The following is a 26767-nucleotide window of genomic DNA, read 5'->3' as shown; positions in this document are numbered from 1 at the left end:
AGATATTTTTCTAAAGATAAACCAAAGTGAAGGTTGATCTTGTGATAAAGGCACTGAGACCCCAGTTTAATTCCCAATTTGGTCATAAACCTTCTGTATAAATTTGGAAGGTCATTTATTCTCTCTTGGCCTCAGTGTCTTAATTGTAAGATGAAGATAAGTTGAACTTTTTCCTCTGTTTTACAGTGAGCTTTTCAGAGCATGACCATGCATTCAAAGTTTGTGAAATATATGAGACAGACAGACACCTCGGGTTTGGAGTTTTTTTAGTGATTATCATAAGAAAGCAGTGATAGTAGTAGCATGGCTGGTTGTCTGGAAAGTCAGGTCTTGCATCTCTCTTCTGCGTTTACTGTAAAGATGAAGACTTTTCAGACTACTTAGATTAATGTAGATGTGGGTACTGGGTTTGGCTGACAAGGTTTTGGTAGCAGAGGGAGGCTGCAGGAGTGACTTCTGTGAGAAGCTGCTAGAACCTTCCCCTATGTCCAATAGAGCTAATGCCAGCAGGCTCCAAGATGGACCTAGTGCTGGGCAAAGCTGAGCCCATCCATCAGTGACATGACAGTACCTCTGGGATAAAATATTTAAGAAGGGGGTGGGGGAACCTTGCAGCTGGAGAGAGGAGCGAGAATATGTGAGAGAAACAACTCTACAGACACCAAGGTCCATGAAGAAGGAGGGGAAGAGGTGCTCCAGGCCCAGAGCAGAGGTTTCCCTGCAGCCCATGGTGAGGCCCTGCCCCTGCAACCATAGAGGCAACAGGGGAGCAGGGATCCACCTGCAACCTGGGGAGGACCTCTCACAGGAGTAGTGGGATGCCCTAAGGAGGCTGTGACCCTGTGCTGAAGCAGGTTTGCTATCGGGACTTGTGACCCTTGGGGAACCTGCACTGGAGCAGTTTGTGCCTGAAAGATTGCACCTTGTCTAAGGGGTGCACACTACAGCAGTTCATAAAGAACTGCAGCCAGTGGGAAGGACCCAGAGTGGAGAAGGTCATGGATAACTCTTTCCCATGAGAGGGACTCCATGCTGGAGAAGGGGAAGAATGTGACGAGTGCTCCCCCTGAGGAGGAAAGAGCAGCAGAGACAATGTGTGATGAACTGACTGCAGCCTCCATTCCCCATCCCCCTGCACTGCTTATGGGGAGAAGGTCCAGGAGTAAAGTTAAGCCCGGGAAGAAGGGAGGGGTGAGGAGAAGGTGGTTTTAAGATTTGCTTTTATTTCTCATTATCCTACTCTGATAATAAATGAAACTAGTTTCCTCAAGCTGACTCTCTTTTGCCTGTGATGATAATTGGGGAATGATCTTTGCCTGTGATGATAATTCAGGAATGATCTCTCACTGTCCTTATCTCAACCCATGAGCCCTTCACTGTATTTTTCTCACCCCTGTCCAGCTGAGGAAGAGAGTGATAGAGCAGCTTTGGTGGGCACTTGGAGTCCAGTCAGGGTCAAACCACCACATTTCCTAGCCCATAATAAAAATTTTGGTACTATGTAGTAAGCAAGTATATTGTAATTGCATGTGGGAAATTAGATTAATGCAAAAAAACTGTAACAAGGATGGAGTGTCAGAAGTCCTTGTTACAAATATATAAATTCTACCAAATAAAAGTCTTAAACATATCTAGGGAGCTTGAAAGAAAATGACTATGTGAAGATGATACATTTACCGTGTGTCAAATTAAACTAAAGAGAGCTCTGTTTTTCAGGTCACATGAATCAAAGGGATGAAACAGATAAGTGGATTAAGGCTGACACACAGAATGGCAAAGTGTGTCTTAAAAGCCAAAGCTGGATCCAGTCTGTCAAGCTGAAGAGTTCTTAAAGGTGAAATATGCCAAAGAGATAAAATCAAGAAATTGCAAAGGAACATTTCTGTAAAATTATGAGACTTTGTTGATGTATATTCTTAATATAACAGAGAAACAATTCTAAAAATGAGAGTGCTTTAACCCAAGATTTGCCCATGACAGTGGCTGATGCTGAAGAAGTCTCGTTTACTTTTAGTGCCTTTTAGGAATGAGGAGACGTTATGTATTCAGAATTTGTATAACTGGACCCACTCACCGTGTTTGTTTTCAAGTTGGTTACTCTTACTCAAAAGTTTGGAGTTGACATTTAACAATAAAAACCGCCCACATTTTGTCCATCTAATGTTGAGAAGATGTAAATTTACTTCCAAGGTGACACGCTCTGCAAGCTGGTTTATGGTTTTTAATTTAGTGTCTCAGTACTGTGGGAATTCTGCTGATTTATGCAAACGGTGGAGAGTTTTCTTCAGCCAAATTATTTGTATCATGGACAGGATAAAACCACTTTCAGAACTGCTCTCGTCATCTTTGGTGTGTGACCATAGAGCTTTCTGACAGTTTCTGCCTTGTCAGGGGATACTCTGTGTGTAATGACATGAAATAACAGAATGTGTCTCTTGTCATCTTGAACCACTTGTTTCTGGGTAGAAATAAGAACTCTTATCTGTGTCTTATCTGCAAAGAAAAGCTTAAAATACTCAAAAGTGCAATGCATCTTGCTGATTTCAAGGAGGAACAACTGGACTTCAGAAAAGAGTCCACATGAACATGCCCCTACAGTAAAAGCTGCCAAAGAAGGAAAGCATTAGTCTAATATGTGGGAACTGTAAATTTTTTCTTTGCTACATTTCCAAGGATAACTGTCGACCCTGAACAGTGAGGCTCTAAGTCCTGTGAGGCAAAACAGGGGAGGGAAGTCTGTGTGCACTGCACAGGGGCATACGTGACTTGGGTGGAGAATTTTGTGTTACAAAATATAAACACATAGTAAAGTAAATGGTGCTTTTAAAAGCCTTTCCATACATGTATATGGCACCTTGTAAAAGTGGCACTGAAACTTGCGTTTTAAAACAGAAATGGAAGAATTCCTGCCAATTGCGTGGAGGGAGAATAGTAAAGAGTTCCCAGTGCCAGTGCACATTTGAAGTTGTATATATGTGTGAGTGTACTTTAGATCATAATGGTTCACTATGAAGTGAACTTCTCCTTTCCCACAGGATTTCTCAAGACGTGTGATTAGCTGGGACTCAGGTACTTCAGTAGTCAAGGGCAGCGTTTGTTTGCTGTTCTGTGTACTGTTTGGCTGAGGTGGGCAACTGTGTATGGCAAATGATAGACTTTTTAAATGCAAATACCAATATATAAAACATCAGTAATATCAATATAATCTTATTAGTTATTAGTAAATACTATTATACCTTTTAGAGATAAAAAAACCTAAAACATGCAATGGTTTTAGATTTCCAGAGAAATGTTTGAAAGCAATGATTTCTGTGCAGTGCTCCAGACAAAGTGAAAGAAGCACCTCTAAATTCTCACTGAACTGGAAACAAAATCAATTTAGTAGATATTTCATGAAGTCAACTGCATTGAATGGTTCAGTCCTTCAGCTGGACTATGGAGCCTGTCAGCCTCTGCCATTAAACTGCATCAGCAATTTAAGGGAAAATATAATTCCACTTTGAAAAGAAAGCAAGCGCAGGCATGCACATTCTAAACCTAGCTGGAATTAAACATTTGAACTGTTAGTTACTCGCTTAAAGAAGTTTAAATAAACCATCAGAAAAAATATGATACCACTAAAGCTACTCTAATTACATTCTTTCCAAGCTAATAAATGTTGAGACCAGCTAGAACTGTAACATGAAGCTCAAGAATAAGCTGAAGACAGATACATCTATGGGAGTTTCTCCAAGGGAATTTGAGTCATGTCCTACTCTGCTAAAATGAGGTGAAACTTTCTATTTTTCTCTACACAAGGAGAGATTAGTGGGTTATCAGTAATTAGGACTTGAATGGCAAATCCCATGTGTGCTCATTTTTTTGTCTATTTGATGAGAAGATGTTCCTGTAACTGGAGAAAATTTATCCTTTAAACGCTTTTCTCATCTGGGCTCCTTTTGATTTGATTGTCCTGACAGTTTCAGTAGCCAGCCAGCCCGTGGTTCAGATCTGCAGATCTAAGCATCAGCTTGCTGAGAGAGCTGAGCTCAGCCTGGGAGGCTTCTATGAGAATGAGGGCTCTTGGTGCACAGATGACTGTTGAGAAGTAAAGCACTGTGCTTAAATGTGTATCTGTAGTTGTATATTAAGGACTCAGTAGCTGCTACCTGTTCACGGTTCTCAGTGCTGGACAACTCTGTACTGATGAGTACCAGCCCTGTCAAGGGTGAAGTTCTGTGGGAAGTCAGAGTGTTTATGTCCTGGAGAGAAACTTTGAGGCAAACAATAACTCCAAATGCACAAATTTATTTATTGCTTACTCTGCATGGGACCACAAACAACTTCTCATTGTTAAAAGATGAAGACAGCTTGAGTAATTATCTGAAGTCAGAAGTGCTGTTTCAGTGTTGGAAGATGTACACATTCCTGCAAGAAGGATTCACAGTGCTTCCTTACTAATTCAACAAACATCCCTTTATTAATGTATGATTAATTTAAGGAAAAATTATATAGTGTTCTTTTCATGCTCTAGTGAAAATCCCATGGACTGTAGAAGGTGTTGTGTGATGTCTCCATTTATTATTTTGAAGAAGTTGTTTATCCAGGCTCTGATGAGTGGTTTTTGCTGAAGGTGAGTACATCACCATCCTGATCATATCCAAGCCAGGAAGGAGGGTCAGCATCATGTTCTTATTTCTCCACTTTGGCTGTATATTTCAAGACAGCTTGTCTGCAACAAGAGTTCATAGAATTGTTATAGTTGGAAAAAGCTTGAAGATCATTGAGTCCAACCACTAACCTCACACTGCCAAGACCATAACTAAACTGAACCATATCCCTCAGCACCTCATCTATTTGTCTTTTGAATATCTCTAGGGATGGTGACTCCACCAACTCCCTGGGCAGCTCCTTCCAATGCTTAATAACCCTCTAGGTGAAAAAGTTCTTCCAAATGTCCAATATAAACCTCCCCTGGCACAAAATGAGCCCGTTTCCTCACATTTTATTATTCATTACTGGAGAGAAGAGGTTGACTCCCACCTCACTACAGCTCCCCTTCAGGTAGTTGTAGAGACTGATCACATCTCCTCTCAGCCTCCTCTTCTCTAGGTTAAACATTCCCAGCTCTCTCAGCTGCTCCTTATCAGTCTTGTACTCCAGACCCTTCACCAGCTTTGTTGCCCATTTCTGGACATGTTCAAGCACCTCAATGTCCCTCTTGTAGTGAGGGGCGCAGAACTGGACACAGCATTCGAGGTGTGGCCTCACCAGTGTCGAGTACAAGAGGAACAATCACTTCCTTGGTCCTGCTGGCCACACTTTTTCTGATACAGGCCAGGATGCCATTGGCCTTCTTGGCCACCTGGACCACACCGTTGGCTCATGTTCAGCTGCCATTGATTAACACCCCCAGGTCCTTCTGTACAAGACAGCTCTCAAGACACTCTGCTGCAAGCCTGTAGTGTTGCATGGGGTTGTTGTGGCTCGAGTGCAGGACCCAGCGTTTGACCTTGTTCAACTTCACACAACTGGCCTCAGCCCATTGCTCAAGCCTGTCCAGGTTCCTCTAAGGAGCCTTCCTGCCCTCAAACAGATCAGTGCTCCCCCCTAGTTTGGTGTCATCTGCGAATTTACTGAGGATGCTTTAGATCCCCTCATTCAGGCCATTGATAAAGACGTTAAACAAAACAATTAAAACCGAAAAAGGACAAAAGTGAAAAAAAGCCTTGCAGAGGTTGTTTCTACAAACAATGCTAAAAGCTGGTCAGTGAGTAGAAGTTCTTGTTTCAGTATCAGTGTTAACAATGTTACAAGAGATGCTGTGGAAATTAAAGAAGATGATTGGTTTACGCCACAGAGTCACAGAAAAAAAGAGGTTATAAGGGGCCTTCAGAGATCATTTAATCCTGGTCATGCTCTAAAGAGATCCAGCTAGGCCAAGTGGGGTAAAGGCTTTGCTGGCCAAAGTCTGGATCTCTCTAGGGATGAAGGTTGCACAGCCTCTCTGGGATCTCATTCAAGTGTTTGATCAGCCTCCTGATTGAAAAATAGTTTATTTGTATGAAATCAGAACTTTACACATGACATTTGTCCTATCAGTGCATCTTTGAGAACAATCTGACCATGTCCTCTCACTTGTACCCTCTGATCAGAGTTGCAGACAGCAGTAGTCTCCCCCAGCCTGAGCCTTCTCTTGTGACTAAGCAAAGCAATTCTTTCAGCCTCTTTCCATGTCACGTGCTCCAGCCCTTTAATGGTCTTGGTGGCCCTCATCTGCACTTGCTCTGGTTTGTCAGTGTCTGCTCGGACTGGGGAACCTAAATCACAGATCTTTGGGACTGAGTAAGCAATGCTGTCAGAATAATCACATGTTTTGAAGAAAACATGACACAAAACAAGTTAAATAAACCAGTTACATCAGAAGATATCTTGGAGTCTCCAGAGGGCTTTTTCGTAGCTATGTAGGAAGGCTACGGTAACTGCAGGTCCCTAGCTCCCTATTTTTTTTCTTTGAACAGCCTCTGCGGCACCTCCAAGTATTTTTACCCTGCCCTGGTTCACCTTCTGCTTTCTGTCTAACTTCTCCATTTGTAGTTATCTTCTTTTACCCACCTCTTGTTTCTCAAACAGAACTGAATACAGGCAGTGTTACAGAGCCTCACCAACTCCTGCACTCCCCGAGCTTGCCCTAAGGCTGTGTTTTGCAACTTCTGTGAAAGCTGAACCAGAAGACAATTACTTATGATGTCCAAAACCACCCATGATCTCTCTTGCCATTTTCTGGCCACTGACCCTCTGCAGCCTTAGACACTAAAACAATGAACTAGAGCAAAATGACACAGAACAGGAGAAAATCAGGCTTGCTGAGTGAGACACATAAAAAAGAAGTTGAAGAGCAACTCCTCTCCCTCCTTTCTAGGCAATATCAGTCCAGCAGCTTCCATTGCCTTCCTAAGCTGAAGTAACTCAACCCACCACTTTCAGTCTTTGTCTTTCCATGGCTTGTAGGCCTTGGCCGGCAGCCCACGCCTGGCTGCGCAGAGCACCCGCCTCCCCCTGCTCATCATTGCTGCCTCTTCCACTCCAGAAAGCTCCCCGGGCTCAGCATACTCATGTACTCGTTGAGGAAGAGCCAGAGCTCTACATCTCTCCTCTTCTTCAGGAGATTGAACCTGATCTGGTGTGTCACAGCACAGCAAGGTGGCCTTTCTCCCTGCTGGCCGATTTTCTAAGCTCTGTAACAATACAATATGTGACATCTAGACAATAATAGGAAAAAATCCAAATGAATGTGGTCCGTTTTGTGCCAGTCATGCTATGACAGTATTTTTTTCCCCCCAAAGTGAGAACACTGAAGGTGGTTGTGAGGAGCAGATACACACAGTTGTACTGCTTGAACAACCACGGCGGGAGAGGGCACGTGGGGAGAGGAGTGAAAGGGACAAAATCAGTGAAGCAAGGAGGGCTCCTTTTCAAGTACTGCAGGATGGGTTTTTTTTAAAGGAATCTAACACTGACACACTGTATGAACCACAGGAACATAAGGCTGGATCTGTTTTTATATTAGAGAGGCCTGTGCTGTTGAGGAATGTGTGCAAAATTTATATGAGCTATAAGCTCTAAGCTATAAAATAAAAGTCAACTCATCCAAGTCCAAATTCCTGTTTTTCATGGAAACTGCAATGTATGGTGACTGTCTGAAGCATGTATAAGGGGAGCTGTTACTATTTTTTGGAAACTTACACTGTCCCATGCCTGGAGCTACAGTTGATTAGTTTGCCAGAAACAGCTATTCATTAATCACCAACACATGGCAAAATAGATCATTTGTTTAAGATACACTATACTATGACAGAGCCTGCTTATTTATTTATATAATGTCTTAAATGAGCATATTGATGAATAAAAGCATTTCAGCAAATAATTGCACTTACCTTTGGCAAAGCAAATCTCTCTTGGTACAAATCAGACAAAAGTACTGGCCCAAACACATGGCTTGAGCAGCACTGGGATGTATAATTGGATCCTTACCCAAAGTTTCAGTCTCTTTTGCTAAGAAGGGGTTGCTAGGAAATACAGTTCTGCATCTAGCTCTGAATTGTGAGCCATTCCAAAATGAAAAAATATCCATCATAATAAAAAGCAGAGATTTTGAAGAGGACTTTTTGATATTTGGTTACAAAAACTGATCAAGAGGAAAAAGTGATGGGAAATAAAAGCTTAAACATGGGAGAACTGCTTATAGTGCAAGTGCAGGAGAAATTAAGCTGAAGAGACAAGTGGAGGCAGACAGATAATGGGAAAAGCAGAAAGCATTTGCAAGTGTGCTCCCAGTTACAAAAAGTGATAAGACTACGTCACATCTGAAGTATTCCAAAGTCCATGTCAGCTGCTGTAGTCGTCTAATTTTATGGCATCCAGTTCAAGTGCACGTGATGGCCGAAACATGGCACTCCAGGGGCCTCTGTCTCATTCCAGAGGAGCGATTTGCAGTCAGTGAGATTATATTTTTGTTGCTTATTCACAGGAAAAGAGTAATTATTCTTCGTCAAATCATATGTAGGATGTTTTTATTTCCGATTACATGTGTGGTGGACTCCCAAATCCTTCCTGCCTTCAGACTTGAATATTTGGATTATTCCTAAGAAACTCTGCTTTTTCAAGAAAGCAAAGGGTCTTGCAATCTCCTTTCCAACCAACAGCCACCATCAGAAAACAAAACAATCACAACCAAAAATCAAAATGTTCTCCAAATGTGAAATGTCTTGTAGCTGTTAAGACCCAAGGTAATTTCTGTTTAAAAGGCAAAAATTGTAATAGTATTTCTTGATGAGTCACTTGTTAACAGAGTCGTCATGAGTATAAAAGAAATGGAACTGGTTTTGTGTTAGTGCAGCCAAGAAAGAAAGAAGCATTGCATTTTGCTCTTGAGAGAACAGCTTTTTGTGGAACTGAATGGTTCGACAGGAGATGCCAGTTGGTGACAGAACAGGGCTGGCTGGTGAGGCCTTCTCAAGATTTCCTTTCTCATTTTGCACCCAGCAGTGTTGAGATCGAGCCACACCTTTCTCAGCACTGCAGCTGACTTTAAATGGTATTTGTGTTTTGACATTTAAGAAGGATGTTTTACAGGGAACAGAAGTGTTTCTCTAAGGATGCCAGTGTCATATTTCTTGTAGGATTAGTCCCAAGTGAATCACAACCGATACCACCTTTTTCTACAGAAGCCACATTTCGAAAACTGGTATCAGCTTTCCTTTCCTTCAGAAGAAAAGTTGTAGCAGTATCATGTACTCACACAGATTATCCAGGGATCTTTATGGCATTTGGGAACAGGATTAATTGAAAGGAAATCAGGCCATAGATCCTTTGTTTTTTCCTCTTTAACATTTAATAAACTTGGAACCAAACGAGTATGTTGGCAAATATCATCTCAGATGCTACCTGATACTGGAAAGAATGGACAATTATATGCTTGTAACTATTTCCAGTGAAGCTGCATTTGGACTGAAACTTGAAGAACTTTGTGGCTCCATATGTTCTCTATTTCAATCTAGTGAAATAGTAAAAAAACTTTGAAAAAGAATGTGACACCATACAAGAGATACACTTCAAAATTTGCAAGGCTCAGTTTATTGAAATGTCTGCTAAGACTGGTTAGCGTTTAATAAGAAATAATAGGGAATTCCTTTGGCAAAATGAAGTATACATGATTTATAGATTTTGTAGGACGACTTTAAAGCTAAAACTAGGGGGTTTTATTGCTTATTTAGAACCTAAGCCACTACCAAGTGTAGTTCTCCAGATTAATCTGTTTTTTGCATATATGTCCTCATCCATCTCCTTAAGTAGGGAATGAAATGTCTCTGAAATGTAGGTTTCACAGCTGCTGAATGTAAATTACACCTGAAACCAGCCCCTTCTCCTACATTCTATGAAATTCTAGGAATCTGAACAAAATTTTAAGAGTTAGTCTGAAAACAGAATGAGGCCCTGTTCATTTTTCTGACAACCTGTTGCCTATTACTCGTTACTAGAAACATACAGGTTGTGAATGAAATACATAGTTTTATATAAATATATTATGACAATACTGTAATTGCTTGTGATGCCATTGAAAAGCTATTGCAAGATGCTGAACTGTAGAATCACTGCCATGTTTTGCTGTGGTTTTGATGTAGTTTCTGGCAGAAGATGATTTTTGATCATCTTTGCAATATTGGCCTTGAACTACAATAAAAAAAGATTTTTCTGAAGTGTGACATATACAGCATGTGTAATATATCTGAATGTAGCTGTGAACTCATTTTCTACATATCAATCCATCTAATCACAATTTTAGAGTCTGACTGACAAGCCACTCCAGCCTTGATATGGTCAGTCTATTCTGCAGCCTGCCTAGGTCTAGGGAGGCTCTTCAGCCCTGTTGGAAGTTAGAAGCAAAAAATTTCAGTACTGAATTATTCTACATTATTGATCCACTTGATACTTTTTCTCTCAAAATCAAATGGCACGGAGCAGGAGTTACATAACTGAACATATGGTGCAAAGGGTTAGAGACTGAGGCTGGCAAAGAAAAGAACCTGCCATCGTCACGTACCAGAAAATCAGACTCTAGAAAGTAAAATCTGCAGTTTGCCTAGTTCTGAAAATCACAAAAAGGGCAAGGATAACAGTGGGTGGAGATGTGTGTTTCATGGTTGCTTTTTTGTTTTGCAAAGATCTCAACTCTCCAGGGCTTTCTTTACAGTAAAAATAACTGATTGGGAAATTCCTTGGCCGAGGCAGTTTAATCACGACGTTTGGAGAACCCATAGCATGTAGGACTCCAAGGCAAAGAGGCATGACCCCAGGTCATCCTGCAAAGGGTGCAATAATGCAAACAGTTTCCTGAGAAGTCATGTCAGCTGTTTGATCATGGCTCACTGTCATGGTTTAATGTGGATCTGTTTCTGGTAAGGGGGATGGGGCTGTAAAGATGGCTCCTGTAAGAAGTTGCTTGAAGCTCTCTCCAGCTCTGAGCCAGACCCACTTCTGGGGCTGAGCCAATTGGGCGCCTCCATGATCACTTTTTAAGAAGAAACCAGAAGAGGAGGGTTCTTCCTGTTCCTTCTTGCTCTGTCCTTCCTTCTTTTCTGTCTGATGGTGGTGCAAGCAGTTGGAAGAGAGAGAGAAGTGACCATGTGGATCCCAAGGTCAGTGAGAGACGAGAGGAGGAGGTGTGCTGGAGCAGAGACTCCCCTGCATCCTGTGGAGAAGAGTGGTGAAACTGAGATTTGTTTGCACTTCGTAAAAGACCCTGCATCAGGGGCAGTAACTGTGCCCAGAGGAGGCCATGTCCTGTGTGAGGGATCCTGTGTTTGCAGAAGCCGCAGCTGTTGGGAAGAACCCACACCAGAGAAGTTCATTAAGGACTGTGTCCTGTGGGAGACCCCATCTGTGAGACTGACCACATCCTCCATTCCATACCCCCCTGAGCCATTGAGGGGGGAGGAGGTAGAGGTATCTGGAGCAGTGAGCTGGGCCTGGGAAGAAAGGGGGGATGGGGAAGGGAGATCTTAAAGTGCTGGTTGTGGATTTTCTCATCATCCCACTCTCTTTTTGCTTTTATTCCGTTCTGTTTCTTGTAGAATAAACTTTCCTACTTTCCTCTCTAAGTCAACCACTGGAGTCTCTTTTGCCTAGAACCGTAATTGGCAGCGAGCCCTCCCTGCCCTTGTCTCAATCCACAACATTGGTTATCTTTTTTCTTCCCATCTCGCTGGGGCCTCCACCACCCTAACAAGGGTAGGGGTGGATGGGGGACACCGAGCAAGAGACTGTCGTGGTGCTTCATTGCTGGCTGGACAAAACCACAACACTCACCCAACATAAACTTCTGTTCCTACTACCTCTCACTTCAACAGAAAGATGTATAAGCAACCAAAGCCTGAAAGGGACGATACACTATTCACTGCTCTAAGCAGACATATGAAGTCACAGAAAAATGCAAGTCAACAACAGTACTCCAGGCATAAAAGAAAATCCCTTGAGGTTCAATATGAGGCAAACTAAACCAGAAAGTTGTGAGGAGATTAAATGTATTTGAAATGTCTTTTCTTTGAATAAACAGTATTGACAATAATTTTTCAATTACTATTCTTGCATACCAATCCTTCAAAGCACTTTCTGTATCTATCAAGTATTTAATTAGAAGTAGAGTTTTTAAGAAGAAAGTTCTGAGATGGTATTAAGAAAACTGAGAGAGAAGAAAATAAAAGTAAGACAGCAGAATTTTTTATGGTGAGACAGAGGATAATAAACCAAGGAGGTTTTGGAAAAGATGAAGCACTCTGGAAATACCTTTTAATTTATTAAGCATCTGCATTGGTTTTGTGGTCACTAAAGTGACTATTAAACCCTGGAATGGTTTATTAGTGCCAGAGTGTGCTATCTACAGTGGTCCTGTTAAGGTTGTGTTAGAGCTCTCCTAGCATGGCTACTCTCTATATAAGATAGTAGTATCTGTTTCTTATAAAGTTTGATTAAGTTACATGCTCAGATATATCAACTGTATTTTAACGTTAGTTCTTTTCCAGTTTCAGTCTCTTTGGCATGCCTGGCCACCACACAGTTCTAGGTGTACAGTGCCTGCTCTGTGATGCTCTTAACCTCCATGGAAGGGTGACAGACATTGAAGCCACATCTTGGAAACTCACAGCAGAAAACTCAGCTCTCAACTCAACTCTCTCAGTTTTTAAGGAGGATAAGACAGAAGATCTTGGTAATTATAGACCTGTCAGTCTCTCTTCAGTGCCTGGTAAAATTATAGAGAATGTTATTCTGGGAGTTACTGAAAAACACTTGAGAAACAATGCAGTCATTTGCCATAGCCAGCATGAGTTCACAAGAGCAAAGTCCTGCTTAACCAACTTAATTTCTTTACATGACAAAGTCACCCATCCAATGACCAAAGAAAGCCAGTAAATGTGGACGTTTTGGATTTTAGCAAAGCTGTTGTTACTCTCCTTTGCAGTATCCTTCTGGATAAACTGTCCATCACACAGACAAACAAGTCCATAATACATTGTATGAGCACTTGGCTGACAAGTTGGGCTCAAAGAGTTACTGGGTTATATTAGGCTGGTGGCAGTCTCTGTTGGTGTTTCCCAGGGCTCTGTCTTAGATATAATGTTCATTATTTTTTTTATTATATATTATTCCTGGGTGCAGGAATCAAATGTATATCAAGTTTGCCAGTGATACTAAACTAGGAAGGGCCGTGGACTCCTTCAAGGGTAGAGAGGCCTTACAGAGAGATTTGAGTAGACGAGAGAGCTTGGCAATCATCAGCTGTGTGAAATTAAACGAGCAAATGTCAGATTCTCCACTGGGACAAGGTAATCCTGGTTATACATACAAATTGGGTGATGAGAGGCTGGAGAGAAGCCCAGCAGGAAGAGACCTGGGGATTTGGGTTGAGGTCAATAGTGTATACTGGCAGCCAAAAGGGCCATTTGTGTCTAGGTTGCACCAAGCACAGTGTAGGTGGCTGGTCAGGGGAGGCAGTTGTCCCACTGCACTGCACTGGTGCAGCCCTACCTCGAGTCCTGGGTGCAGTTTTGGGCACCTCACTGTAAGAAGAACATCAAACTAATCTAGAGAAGAGTGTAGAGAAGAGGACATTGAGGGGGAATCTCATTTACAAATATCTAAAGGGTGGGTGTCAGGAGGTTGGGGCATCCCTTTTTTCTGTGGTAGCTAGCAACAGGACAAGGGGTAATGGGATGAAGCTGGAACACAAAAAGTTCCATTTAAACATAAGAAAAAACTATTTCACTGTTCAGGTGAGGGAGCCCTGGCACAGGCTGCCCAGAGCAGTTGTGGAGTCTCCTTCCTTGGAGGTCTTCAAGACCTGCCTGGACATGTTCCTATGTGACCTGATCTAGGTGACCCTGCTTGTGCAGGGGGGTTGGACTAGATGATCTCTAAAGGTCCCTTCCAACCCCTACCATTCTATGATTCTATGAGTCTATGAAACTATGTGACTGTGCCCTAAGGAAGGTGACCAAAGTGGTGAAAGGCCTCAAGGGCAAGACTTATGAAGAGCAGCTGAGGCCTCTTGGTTTGTTCAGCTTGGAGAAGAGCAGGCTGAGGAGAGACCTCACTTCAGTCTACACCTTCCTCAAGGCAGGCAGTAAATGGGCAAGTGCTGATCCCTCTCTCTAGTGACCAGCAATGGGACACAAGGAAATGGACTGATGCTGCATCAAGGGAAGCTCAGATCAGACATTAGGAAAAGGTTCTTCACTAGAAGAAGCTCCCAAGGGAAGTAGTCATGGCACTAAGCCTGTCAGTGCTCTTAGTCACATAGTTTAGCTTTAGATAGTCTAGGGAGGAACAAGGCGTTGGACTTGATGATCCTTATGGGTCCTTTCCAACTTGAGATATTCTATGATTCTATGATTCTACAACTGACCAGAACTGACAGGCTTTTAAATATCATGGGAAATCAGGAGACGGTCCATTTACATCAGTGGGAAGTTGAATTACATGGTGGTAGATTACATCGTTTTTCCAGTCACAGAAACTTAACAAATATGTTTCACTTGTACTTCATGAAACTGTGCCTATGATACCGTGACTCATTTGCTATGACCATGCTGCATTCTGAGCACAGGCCCACATCTAATTCTGCTGTATACTGACATTCAGTCCTCGGGAAACAGGCTCCCACAAACTCTCAGAGTGAGCTCAAGTACATAGTACAATGGTTGAGAACACTAAGCCCAGTCTGGTTTTCTCCCTCTTGTTTCCATATGTCCTTGAGGTGGCTCAGGCCTGATACCTAGCATGGCACCATGATGCTAGTGAAGAAAAAAACTCATGTTTTGGGGTTTACAACCACTTCTGAATAAAGATTAGGAAATATCCTTTTACTTGGTAATATTTCTACAGTACAGCATCTTAACAATCTGGAGTTGCTTACAAGCTTTCCAAAGATATTTCAGTGCTTTGACAGTAAGATGAATGCAACCTGAGACATCTAAGAAATGGAGATAATGGCAGGCTGCAGACAGGTTTTGGATACAAGTATCAGCAATCTGTTAATGAAGCAACAAGATATGCAGAAGTTAGATTACTGAATAGTTGTAAGAAAAAAACCACAGAGCACAATTTTAGTGTCTGATCTATGTCAAAACTATACTTTAAAGTACTTTGTGGAAGTAAAGTTTCTGGCACAACAGAATTTTGAATCTCCTGAAGAGGAGGAACTGTCACTCAAATATCAGGAGCATATTAGGCATTGGTTAACTGTGATTCCAGAACAGTCTAAAGGATCATGGGATTTTTTTTTCACCAAATCAGTGTGATTTAACTTTCCCAACCTCATAATTTTGCATGCAGCACATAGAACCCATTAGCCATATTGCTATTGCATTGTTGTATCTAAATTATTAAGCTGCAGTTAAAATGTAGTTATATCAGTTTTTAATCTCATTTCTGTTACAAATTAGTGTCTCATTCAAAGACCTTTTCAATGTATAGTTCTTTTTCTTTAGTTCTTTCAGAACTACTTAGTTTCACCTCACAATTTCATTTTTCCAAAGTGATATTCATTGCCATTCATGCTAGAAGTTGCATTTGAGAAAAACATGAGACAGAGTCTCCAAGATACATAAACAGTCATGCAAACTATTTGCGTTGAACAATCAGTCTCACGAGAATCTAAAAAGGACAAGGGAGCAAGATGAAGTTAGGATCTTGGGTTGTGGAACAGAAAATTGGCACACTATCTCGTGATACAGTCCTCCTGGAATATGGAGGTAATTCTGTGCTTTGCTTATTCTTTGCAGATTCAGCTGTATGCTCAACATTAAGATCTGCAATGGATTAAGAAATAGATTTAAAGATTAATAAATTGATTAATATTCTTCTAGAAATAGAAGTGGCTGACTCTGATGTCAGTACCTGGTATCAGATACATTTACAAGAAAAGTACCTTCATCGTACACTCAGTCCTATTCCCTTTAGAGGACTGAATTACAGAATTCATTCTCTGACAAACGACGTCTTTAGAACTTTGCTATTTAAATAGCTGATTCATTTAACCAGAGACTTACTTTCAATTCTTGCTGTATCTTTTAATGTGTAGAATATGTTTCCCACAGCAACTTCATTTTTTTCCTATGAAATAAGAATTACTCCTGAATCAGGCTCATTCCTTGCGTGAGACTTAGAACTGCACTGCTGAATATAGTGTCAGCGTTTGCAGAATGACTTATACCCGTCCTAGGTACACAGAAATGTGACAGGGTGGTTCACTGCACTTTCACGGAAGCTAGTGGAGCTTTTCCAAAGACAATGTATTTGCTCCAGTAGATATGATTAAAGTGATAAACTCTTCTCATTTTAGAGTAACTTGCATGGCACATGCCAAAACATTCTTAATGAACCTATGTTTCTATCCTGTTTTTCCCGTGTTCTCTTGCTATGAATTTTTAAAATTCTTTATATATATATATATAAAATATACAAAAATGTTTTGATGTTGCAGGACATGACTTTCAGACATTAACATATATCCTTTGGAACAAGTTCTTTACTACTTTAATCTTCTGACCATTTTCAAACAGTCTCCGAGTGGAAAATATTTCCTTACTTAGCAGCTGGATCCCGTCAATTTACATTAGAGATTGCCAAAGGATTTGAAAGACCCATTAGTTTTAACATCCATAGGTGTACCTGTGTCATTTTATGGTTTGCAAGCTGGATTGATGTCAAAAATAATCTTGTAAACCTATGTGTGGGTTTATTTGGAAGTCTTGATGTTCTTCTCTGAAAATAGTAGGGTATTAGCAGTTAACATGTTGGCTTTTAACCATGTAAAGAAAAGACGCTATCTAGGAACAAGGCGTGGGAAGGGAATTACTAGGTGACTGAATCTACTTCTTGTTCCCATTTGCAGAAGCTACAAAATATAATCCAGTTCATTCCCTTACCAAGACCCATTCTAACATTCTTTATTACTTTGCCCTTGTGTCCCTTCCCAGGGACAATTTACAATTAATTGCTCTCATAATCAAAAACTCTCGCAATTTCCAGCTTTAATGTATTTACTGATATTGTGGTTTGGGTTGTTTTCCTGTGTTAGTATATAAGGTGTAATGAAAGGCCTAGCAGAGAAGGCTGATTCCAACATTACCTAACTTCAATTACTCTGGTTAGGTCTCCATGCACAATTTTTATTACCACTGTTGGGATCTATGGGATTTGGGACTGTTCAGCCTGGAGGAGACTGAGGGGGCACCTCATTAATACTTACAAGTATTTGAAAGGTGGATGTCAAGGGGATGGGGCACCACTTTTTCCTGTAGTGTCCAGTGACAGGGGTAATGGACAAAAGTTGGAACACAAAAAGTTCCACTTCAGGGAAAAAATTCTTTCCTATGAGGGTGAGGGAGCCCTGGCACAGGCTGCCCAGGGACAGTGTGGAGTCTCTTTTTCTGGAGGTTTTCAAAACCTGTTTGAATATGTTCCTGAGCGACCTGATCTAGGTGGACCTGCTTTAGCAGGATGGTTTCTTTAGACATCTCTTCCAACCCCTGTGATTCTGGAAAAAATGGCTTAATATCATAGAATCACAGAATCATAGAATGGTAGGGGTTGAAAAGGACCTTTAGAGATCATCTAGTCCAACCCCCCCTGCAGAAGCAGGGTCACCTAGATCAGGTCACATAGGAACATATCTATCTAAAAGCAAAGGATACAAGAGATAGAGATAGTTAGTGGTGTACAGTGGGTATCTGCAAGATATAAACCAAAGGCTATTGCAAGACAGAGAGCAACTTCCTTGGCCTGCCAGATCTGAAATACAGCCCATGGGACTTGTCCTGCAGGCTGAGGAACTTTTGGAAGGCAAACAAATGGATCAGAAAATTGATCATTTAAGACTGGATAACTAGTCAGCCAAGCCATCTCAAACTAGTTGGCCAGGAGGCTGCATTCAACCACTGCAGTGAGTAAGAGGACACGAGGACTGTGTGGAAGACTGAAAGAATACTTAGGAGTTATGGAGATGGTTGTTGGAGAGGAGGAAGGTGAGGACAAGTGATGGCTGCTGATGTCCTCTGGAGGAAACAGGACATAAGCACTTCAATAGGAAAAACAAGGGGAAACTGGTCCAATGAGTATGGTGAAATTTTAAAGCATTGTTCAAGATAAGCTTTTCCAAAACTAGTAATAAACTTGGTCTATTCCCACTTGACAGCAATGAAGCAACATTACAGCTTTTTCCATGAAATAATAAAAAAAAAGAAATGGGGATGTTTTAAATCATGTTTGAATGCTCATTGCCAAAGTGCAGCAAGTATTTGGGTTTGCTATTAAAGAAAGTAATTAAAAGCATAGAAATAATTAAATGCACAAAAGCCAGAAGTATTTAGTCAGAAAGTACAGGGAAGAAGATTTAGACCTTCACAACAACAAAAAATTCAAAAGGGAACACACATTCTGACACAGGAGAACTATAATCCAGAAGCAAGTCTCGAGTCAGGAAGAAATTATATAGCAAATCTAGGAAGCAAAAATGCTGTAGTATAAGCTCATGGTAAGGAAGAACTAAATTTCACTATAGATGAATCTTAATCTAAATAAATACATAGCTGGAAATAATTGTATTTTTTTCAAATATCTATACATCCTGAATGAAAATTAGCTTTCCTGAAGAGATGTTAATTAATTAATAATGGCTGCAACTGCACATGGTTTTATTGGTCATAAATGCCTACCAAACACAATATACTACACTGGACTCACCAAAGCACCCTGGTGACAGTAAGAACCACTAGCAAAACCATCACAATAACTTGGATATCAAGGGAATATTCATATAACCTTGGGATTATTATTATTATTCTGAGTGTCATTGTATTAGTCAGTAGAGAGGCAGGGCTTCTCAAAGAACTGAGGAAAAGTTCCTTGACTGATGCTTTGTAGGAACAGTTCTCTCAATTACCTATAAAAAACAACCTAAGGAAGGCTCCATTTCATAGGTATAAGTTATCCTCATACATTCTATTTTTTCAAAGGACTTAGTTTCTTAGAATCCTCAAAATAAACGAAGCATGAATTCACATCTTTGACTGCATCAGCTTTTAGGCACTACTACTATTTTCAAAATAGCAACTGCCCTGCCGTGTAAAGCCACAGGTATCAAGTTCTCTTGCCCCAGTTTCTGCTTTATCTGAGTTCAGAAAAAACATTGGAAAAAGTAAAGTATAAAAGTACCAAGTTATTGAAACAAAGACACTGCCCTTTGGAAGCACCCAAAACACCAGAAGCTGAGGGGGTTTTTGCAGGAATTACCACTAAAAGCCCTTCTCTCTTCATCCTTCCCTAGACATCAACCTCTGGAGAGACAAGCTTTCACCTGATACACTACAGATGTCTTTATGTTGTAACTGCAGCCATTAGAAGAATACAAAACTCTCTCAAGAGCTCACGTCAGAACTTAAAACTCATGGAAAGTCAGCTGGACTTAAGCTCTGATTTCTAGATTAGTTGAGTACACTGTAGAATTGTGACAAGACACAGATGCCAGCAGGTCAAGTTTCTGAATGAAATCCTAAGGACTTTGCAATAGCAATCCCAGATACATACCTTTGGGCAAGCTGCTATGTTGACAGATGTTAGTTTGTGGCAGTGATATGCCATTGCTTTCAAAGCTTCATCTGTCAGCTGAGGGCAGGGAGACATACGGTGGTGTTCCAAGTATTTTGTGCCCTTTCAGAACTCCTGAAAGAAGGACAAACAAACCAATAACTCCCAAGTGACATGCCTGCTCTGTTTTTCTCAATTTACTATACATTCACATCAATCCTTTGATCCATTTCAGCCACTTCAGTTTTCTAGGTACCCTTTATTAGTAGTGAAGTCATGCAGCTGTTGGCTGTGAATGTCACTGGAAGAAGAAGAGATGCATTAAGCGGCTACTTTCCAGTGCTTATATATTATACCATGTGCTCATTAGACTGACATTTATAAAAGTTCCACTTTATTCAGTAACATAATGTCAAATTTGAGGTTTTTTTAAATTGAGCAAAACCCAGAAACCTTTAATTTTTTTCCTTAAAGGACCAGCCCCAATCACATCTCTTCTCTTCTCTGCAAATACCTATTTTTGTGTATAGCAACTTTATTAACTTTTATATCTTTTTTTTCCTCCAAAACTGAACAAACAACTGTATCTGTATAAATTACATTATTTTCTTGGAAAGCAATGGGTAAGAATCTCAGGCCTTTTCTATTGTACCTAGCAACAGGACAAGGGGTAACGAGATGAAGCTGGAAAACAAAAAATTCCATTTAAGCAGAATGAAAAACTGTTTCACTGTGAGGGTAAGGAAGCCCTGGCAAAGACTACCCAGGGAGGGTGTGGACCTGCGTGGACATGTTCCTATGTGACCTGATCTAGGTGGACCTTCTTCTGCAGGGGAGTTGGACAGGATGATCTCTAAAGGTCCCTTCCAACCCCTACCATTCTATGATTCTGTGAGTCTATGACTGTCACTCGGGAGTTCTGGGTTCTGATTTGCTCTGTGGAGTTCAAGCCAGTTAACTATGTCTGAAATATTATATAATTCCTACTGTGATAGCTGTTTACTACAATCTCTATCCTCATTTTCAGTGATTGAGCACCTGAAGATCCCACTGACATCAACTCCAGCACTCAGGTATTAGCTTTTTCATATGCTCTGTGCAACAGATAATTTTGAGATATAACAGACCAATCCATTCCAGACTTTCCAGCTGCTACATGAGGTTTTTTTAATTTTTACATTAATACCTTTTCCATGTTCTCTTCTATAAGGCCAATTGAAAAGACTAAATTGAAATCTGCTCAGCTCAGTGTTTTCATGTATTATCCATGTTATGTTTGATACTTGCACCTCTGACATGCAAACATATGAATCAAAATTTTTGGCAAAATGCATGTTAAAGTGTATATTTTAAACAGCATCAGAGAATCCCACATAAAACTTTGCTTTTCATGAAACATGGATAGTTAGAACTTTGGCAAACTTTGCAATGAAACTCCTATGAAAGGCCATGTAGACATACACTTTTCTCCTTTGCACTCTGAAACTCTGTTTACCTTTGGTCTGAATCTTTTTTCAAACCTGAAAATACTCACTTCTAGGCCTACAAAGAGAGGAGAAGGTAGATCTTAGTTTGTGTTTGTGGAAACCTTCTCTTGAAGAGCCTACAGATTTGTTAAACCAAAACCTAAAATTGTGTTTGTCACTGAGCTGATCTTCCAAGCCTGCTAATCTTGACCTAAGGCCAATGTAATTTGTCCTTTACTGGAATGGAAATTCGACCTCTATAGGGGAAAGAAGGAAATGCTTATGTAGTAGATTGAACGAAAAACACTGGTTGCATGAAACTTCTCAAAATTTCAAGAATTGGTCATGAGGTAAAGAGACCAAGGACCATATGGATAAATAACACATGTGCATGTACACAGAGACACACAAATGCACATATTTATCATGTACAGGTATTACATATTTATCATGCTGGAAAAAACCCTTAGTAGTCAGCCTATTGCCTTTGACACATAGCTCTTTTTTTGTTACATAAAATGGGAACTCAGATACCAACATATGGTTGATCACTGGAAAATGTTACCTTTGTTATGACAAAAAAGTATGTCATTCTGGGTGATTTTTGTAAGTCTTAGCTAAAGAGATGCAAAGAAACTTATGAAGTCTGAAATTTGTTTCATAGACTGGAACCTTGGAACTTTTGTATCTGTATCTTCACTCTAGCTTCTTTTTTTGTTGTTTTTTTGCATCTATTTCTCTGTATAATGGTAGCAAAGCAGTGCTTCTTGGGCTTTGGGTGCTGGTTTTGTCTTTCAAAAATGTTAGTGTCAGTGTTTTAACTTAGGATGGGTTAGATTAAGCAATTCAGAATTTATATGAATTAGCTTCTGTATGTTTCCTATTTCAGTCTTAGCACTACAGACTGGTACCTGCATACAGAAACACTCCAAACCCAGTAACTGAATGTTTTTTATCCATATGTAAGAGAAACTGCATTCCCTTCAGGATTAGGCCTCAGAAATGATGATTTAATCACTGCATTCTCAACTAGGGTATGTAGCACAAGCTGAAGCCAAGATTTCAATGCCTATGTGATAAGATTATCTTGTTTTTCCTGGCATAGTTTATCTACATACATATTTAAAATATCTTTCAAAGTTAGGTTCAAAATTTACTCTTAAGTCTAGCCCTACACTATTATTTTGCAAATAGTGTTAAAATTATATTTGCAAAGGGAATGGGGCTTTGTTTGCTCTCTTCACCTCTGTATCCTTGGTTCTACACCTAAAAAGAAAATAACAGAATAGATTGTGAAGATAAATTATATTTTCAAAACATTTAGATACTACAAAGAATCAAATTCCCTACAAAGGAAAGAATTGTCTAACATATTTGCACAATTTTAATTCTGTGTAAACAAGGCTTGATGTCACATACAAGCATTGATCCACCTCACTGTCCACTCATCCAACCCACACTGCCTGGGCTTTCTCATGAGGTTGTTATGGGAGACAGTGTCAAAAGCCTTGCTGAAGTCAAGGTAGATGACATCCACTGCTCTCCCCTCACCTAGCCAGCTGGTTATGCACTCATAGAAGGCTCTCAGGTTGGTCAAACAGGATTTCCCCTTGGTGAAGCCATGTTGAGTCCCCTTGATAACCATCTTATCCTTCGTATATTCAGTGATAACATTCAGGATGAGTCGTTCCATCACTTTTCCAGGGTTGGAGGTGAGGCTGACTGCCCTGTAGTTTCCTGGGTAATCCTTCCTGCCCTTTTTCCAGACTGGAGTGACATTGGTCTTTCTTCAGTCCTCAGGCACCTCTCCTCTCCTCCATGATTGTATCCTCAGCAAGTTCCCTGATGACACCAAACTGGGAGGACTGGCTGATTCCCCAGAAGGCTGTGCTGCCATTCTGTGGGATCTCAACCACCTTGAGAGTTGGACAGAGAGGAACCTCATGAGGTTCAACAAGGACAAGTGCAGAGTCCTGCATCTGGGAAGGGACAACCCCATGCACCAGTACAGGCTGGGGGTCGAACTGCTGAAGAGCAGCTCTGCAGAGAGAGACCTGGGAGTGCTGGTTGATAACAAGCTAAATATGAGCCAGCAATGTGCCCTCGTGGCCAAGAAAGCCAATGGCATCCTGGGATGCATCAAGAAGAGTGTGGCCAGCAGGTCAAGGGAGGTTCTTCTACCCCTCTACTGTGCCCTGGTGAGGCCTCATCTGGAGTCCTGTGTCCAGTTCTGGGCTCCTCAGCTCAAGAGGGACAGGGAAGTGCTGGAGAGAGTCCAGTGCAGGGCCACCAAGATGATCAGGGGTATGGAACATCTTTCATACGAGGAAAGGCTGCGGGAAAGGCTGGGGCTGTTTAGTCTGGAGAAGAAGAGATTGAGGGGAGATCTTATTAACATTTACAAATATCTAAAGGGTGGGTGTCAGGAGGTTGGGACATCCCTTTTTTCTATAGTAGCTAGCAACAGGACAAGGGGCAATGGGATGAAGCTGGAACAGAAAAGGTTCCACTTAAATATAAGAAAAACCTCTTTCACTGTTCAGGTGAGGGAGCCCTGGCACAGGCTGCCCAGAGGGGTTGTAGAGTCTCCTTCCTTGGAGGTCTTCAAGATCCATTTGGACATGTTTCTATGCAACCTGATCTAGGTGACCCTGCTTCTGCAGGGGGTTTGGATTAGATGATCTCTAAAGGTCCCTTCCAACCCCTACCATTCTATGATTCTATGATTGTTCAAAAATGATGGAGAGAAGCTTAGCAACCACATCAGCCAGTTCCCTCAACACTCTTGGATGCATCTCATCAGGACCCGTTGACTTATGAGTTTTAAGCTTGGCCAACAAGTCTTTAACCTCTTCCTTATTCATCAAAGGCAAGTCCTCTGTTGTGCAGACCGTCCTACTATCCTTGCTGGACTGGGCTTCCCGAGGGCTGGCCTTGGCTGTAAAGTTATTTCACAACTTTCTAGCAATTTAACGTTAGTAGAGCCTTCTTAATATTCATTTTATTTTCACCTAATTTAACTATTCTTTATATAATGAAAGGATAGCCAACTCATGCAGCATACAGTGAAGTTGCTCCCTTCAAATTTTCAGTGTACTCATCTTTACATTCAACTTACAAAAAAAAGGACTTGTCTTTTGCTCTGAGTTACTTCATATCTTTTTTCTTTCTCTGGCCCTCCCTAGATCCAGACAACATGGCTTCTGTAACTCCTACATGTACCCTCCGCTGATGCTTTCTTCCCAAAAAAGTTCAAAATCTTATAGCAGGCAAAGAAATCATGAACACTTCATTTTCACAGTCATTTTTATACTTACTCTATGGATTAAGACAACTGAAACAGCTTCTTATCCACAAGCATTGCACAATATGGAAGAGAATATTCTCCTCTGAAAGCTGCAGCACTGGCACTATGCGAATTTCCATGAGGCACACAAGATGTACATACTTGGTCATTGTTTTGGTTAAAGGCATGGATCTTTACACACAACATTCATAGGCAAGTCAGAATTATTCCTAACCAAGCAAATCCTAATGGCCTGACGTGTATGTTGGGTAACAAGATTCAGTCCAGATGCATCCCTTGCGGTACATCAACAACTGACTCATTCTTACAATATATGGCTATAAAATGATGGATGTTGGAGCTTTATAATGGAAAAATTGTACAAGCTGAAGACTGAAACCATGTGATGGCATTGCCTGTACCTGCAGCCCTATGATATGAAACTGTTTATAGGCATGAAATGGATATAATTACGAAACATGATTTAAACATTTCTGTTACACATGGTTAGGAACAATTCTCAGTTACAGGGAAAAGTGCTCTTATATGGATGTAAATTCTCTCTCCTTCCTAACAAGATTCATGGCTCTTTCTTCTACTCTAAAGTTACCAACAAGTGTTTGTTTCTTATATTTTTCTAAAACACAAAGCTGTGAATCTATGCAATCGTATTGAGTTTGTCAAATCTCTGTAAGGATTTAGGTGAACTTCAAGCAATCTGTGATAAGGAATTTCACAGTTTAACTATACATTTTGTGAACAGTTGTCTCCTTTTCTTCACTCTGAATTTTCAAACTAGGTTTATTTCGTGCCCACTGGGTTATGTACGGAAGTAAACAGCAAAAATTTGACCCCTATTCATGCTACTTGGGATTGAACAGGCCTCTGTTGTATTCCCTCAGCCATCTCCTTTCCAGACCACAGGTTCCCTGCTTACTTATCTGTTCCTTTTATGGTGATTGTACCATACCTCTGATCATTCCTATTACCCCCTCTGAATCTTTTCCAGGTTCCACTGCAATGCTTTACCCATAAAAACAACTACAATAACACCAAATACCTGATTTTACCAAAACAAGACAATGAGTACTAATAAATCAGAATCTAGTCTGTAGTTACTGATGTGGTGATGGTGTAGGCCTAATAAATATTTGGATGGCAAGTCTCGTTGTTGACATTCAATTAAACAAAAAGCAAGAGTCAGTAAATCAGAAATATAAATGATTTGTAAGCATTGTAAAATCTAATTCAAATAGTAGATTAGTATTAATGTTTCTATGATATTTACTGATTATTCAAAAGACAAAATATATTCTCATTCTGTGACCTCAGAACTTATATTCAAACTAAATAACTGCTTTTGTGGCAACTTCAATTGGTAGATTATCTTTCTACAAATTAATTAATTTCTTGTCTGATTATAAAGATTATTGACCCTGGGAAATTTGTAAGTTTATAAGGTAAGTATGAGACCAGAACACATTGTTTTATTGCAATCTTTTAATGTTAAGAACAACATCTCGCTTTGTATTGCCCCAACCCAATATGTAAATCTCCAAACCACTGTATATAATAATAATAATTTTTAAAAGAAAAACAATGAAAAATAGGAAGTTTAGTGAGATTCAGTAGATTTCTTGCTGTGGCCATGATGAGATCTTTAGAATAAGAAGGCTGTATTTCAAACATCCAGCTTAAAATACATGTAGTCCATTTTCCAGCAGATTAGTTTCACAGTTGGATGTGAATAAATTATGCAGTTGATTTTTCATAGGAAAATTTAAAAGGTTTTATTCAAATAATGACAGAGTGCAATTTGTGCTACTTTTCCATAAAACTGCTAAGCCATGTATTCAATCTGCAGATGATGCACATGCATTTCTTATTGAAATGTAATTTGTTAATTTTAATTGTAGTTATCATACCGTTTATGCTTGTAAGAAATATGCCTTTAGAAGTAGATTGAGATAGATCTTGTGTAGCAGTATATATAAGCAGCACATGAGGAACTGAATGTAACAGACTAAAAGAAATTCAACTATTCCACTCTTGTAGGCATGCTGTCAGCATAATATGGCATTCAACAAATGACTGACTAAAGCAGAAAACAGGACCTGAAAGCCCAAGACAATGATGGGAAAAGTAGGCTTCAGATAGAAACTGGTGAAGGATTTGTAGAGTAAGAAAGAAATAATAGTACCAGCAATTTAGACTTAAATTTTAATCAAGTAGAATTCAAGATGCATTAAAATTCATGCAAGGAATGAAAAAAAAGGAAAGGAATGAATGGGGAGGATCATTTGTGGGTGTAGAATGGTGTGATGAAGAATGAATGAGGATGTACAAAGTAAAATAAGATCATCTTTGGGCATGGTTAATCTAACAGAATCAC

At 40.3% G+C, this 26767-nt stretch overlaps 2 protein-coding genes across 2 annotated transcripts in view; one reads left to right on the top strand and one right to left on the bottom strand.

Annotated features, from left to right (window-relative positions):
- Positions 1-8916, top strand: part of FAM185A (family with sequence similarity 185 member A) — a 48775-nt gene extending 39859 nt beyond the window's left edge. The window contains exon 8 of the mRNA XM_062019422.1: positions 1717-8916. Within this exon, the coding sequence (XP_061875406.1) occupies positions 1717-1832 (116 nt within the window). The 3' untranslated portion in view covers positions 1833-8916. The remainder of the gene's footprint in view (positions 1-1716) is intronic.
- Positions 4503-26767, bottom strand: part of FBXL13 (F-box and leucine rich repeat protein 13) — an 87104-nt gene continuing 64839 nt past the window's right edge. Inside the window, 4 exon segments of the mRNA XM_062020297.1 lie at positions 4503-4616; positions 4618-4711; positions 14902-15065; positions 19624-19746. Coding sequence (XP_061876281.1) covers positions 4503-4616; positions 4618-4711; positions 14902-15065; positions 19624-19746 — 495 coding nt within the window.

Source organism: Colius striatus, chromosome 1 (assembly GCF_028858725.1).
Source record: "Colius striatus isolate bColStr4 chromosome 1, bColStr4.1.hap1, whole genome shotgun sequence".
Classification (NCBI taxonomy): Eukaryota; Metazoa; Chordata; class Aves; order Coliiformes; family Coliidae; genus Colius; species Colius striatus.
Note: the sequence above shows the minus strand (reverse complement) of the source record. Positions and strands in the feature narration are given on the sequence as shown.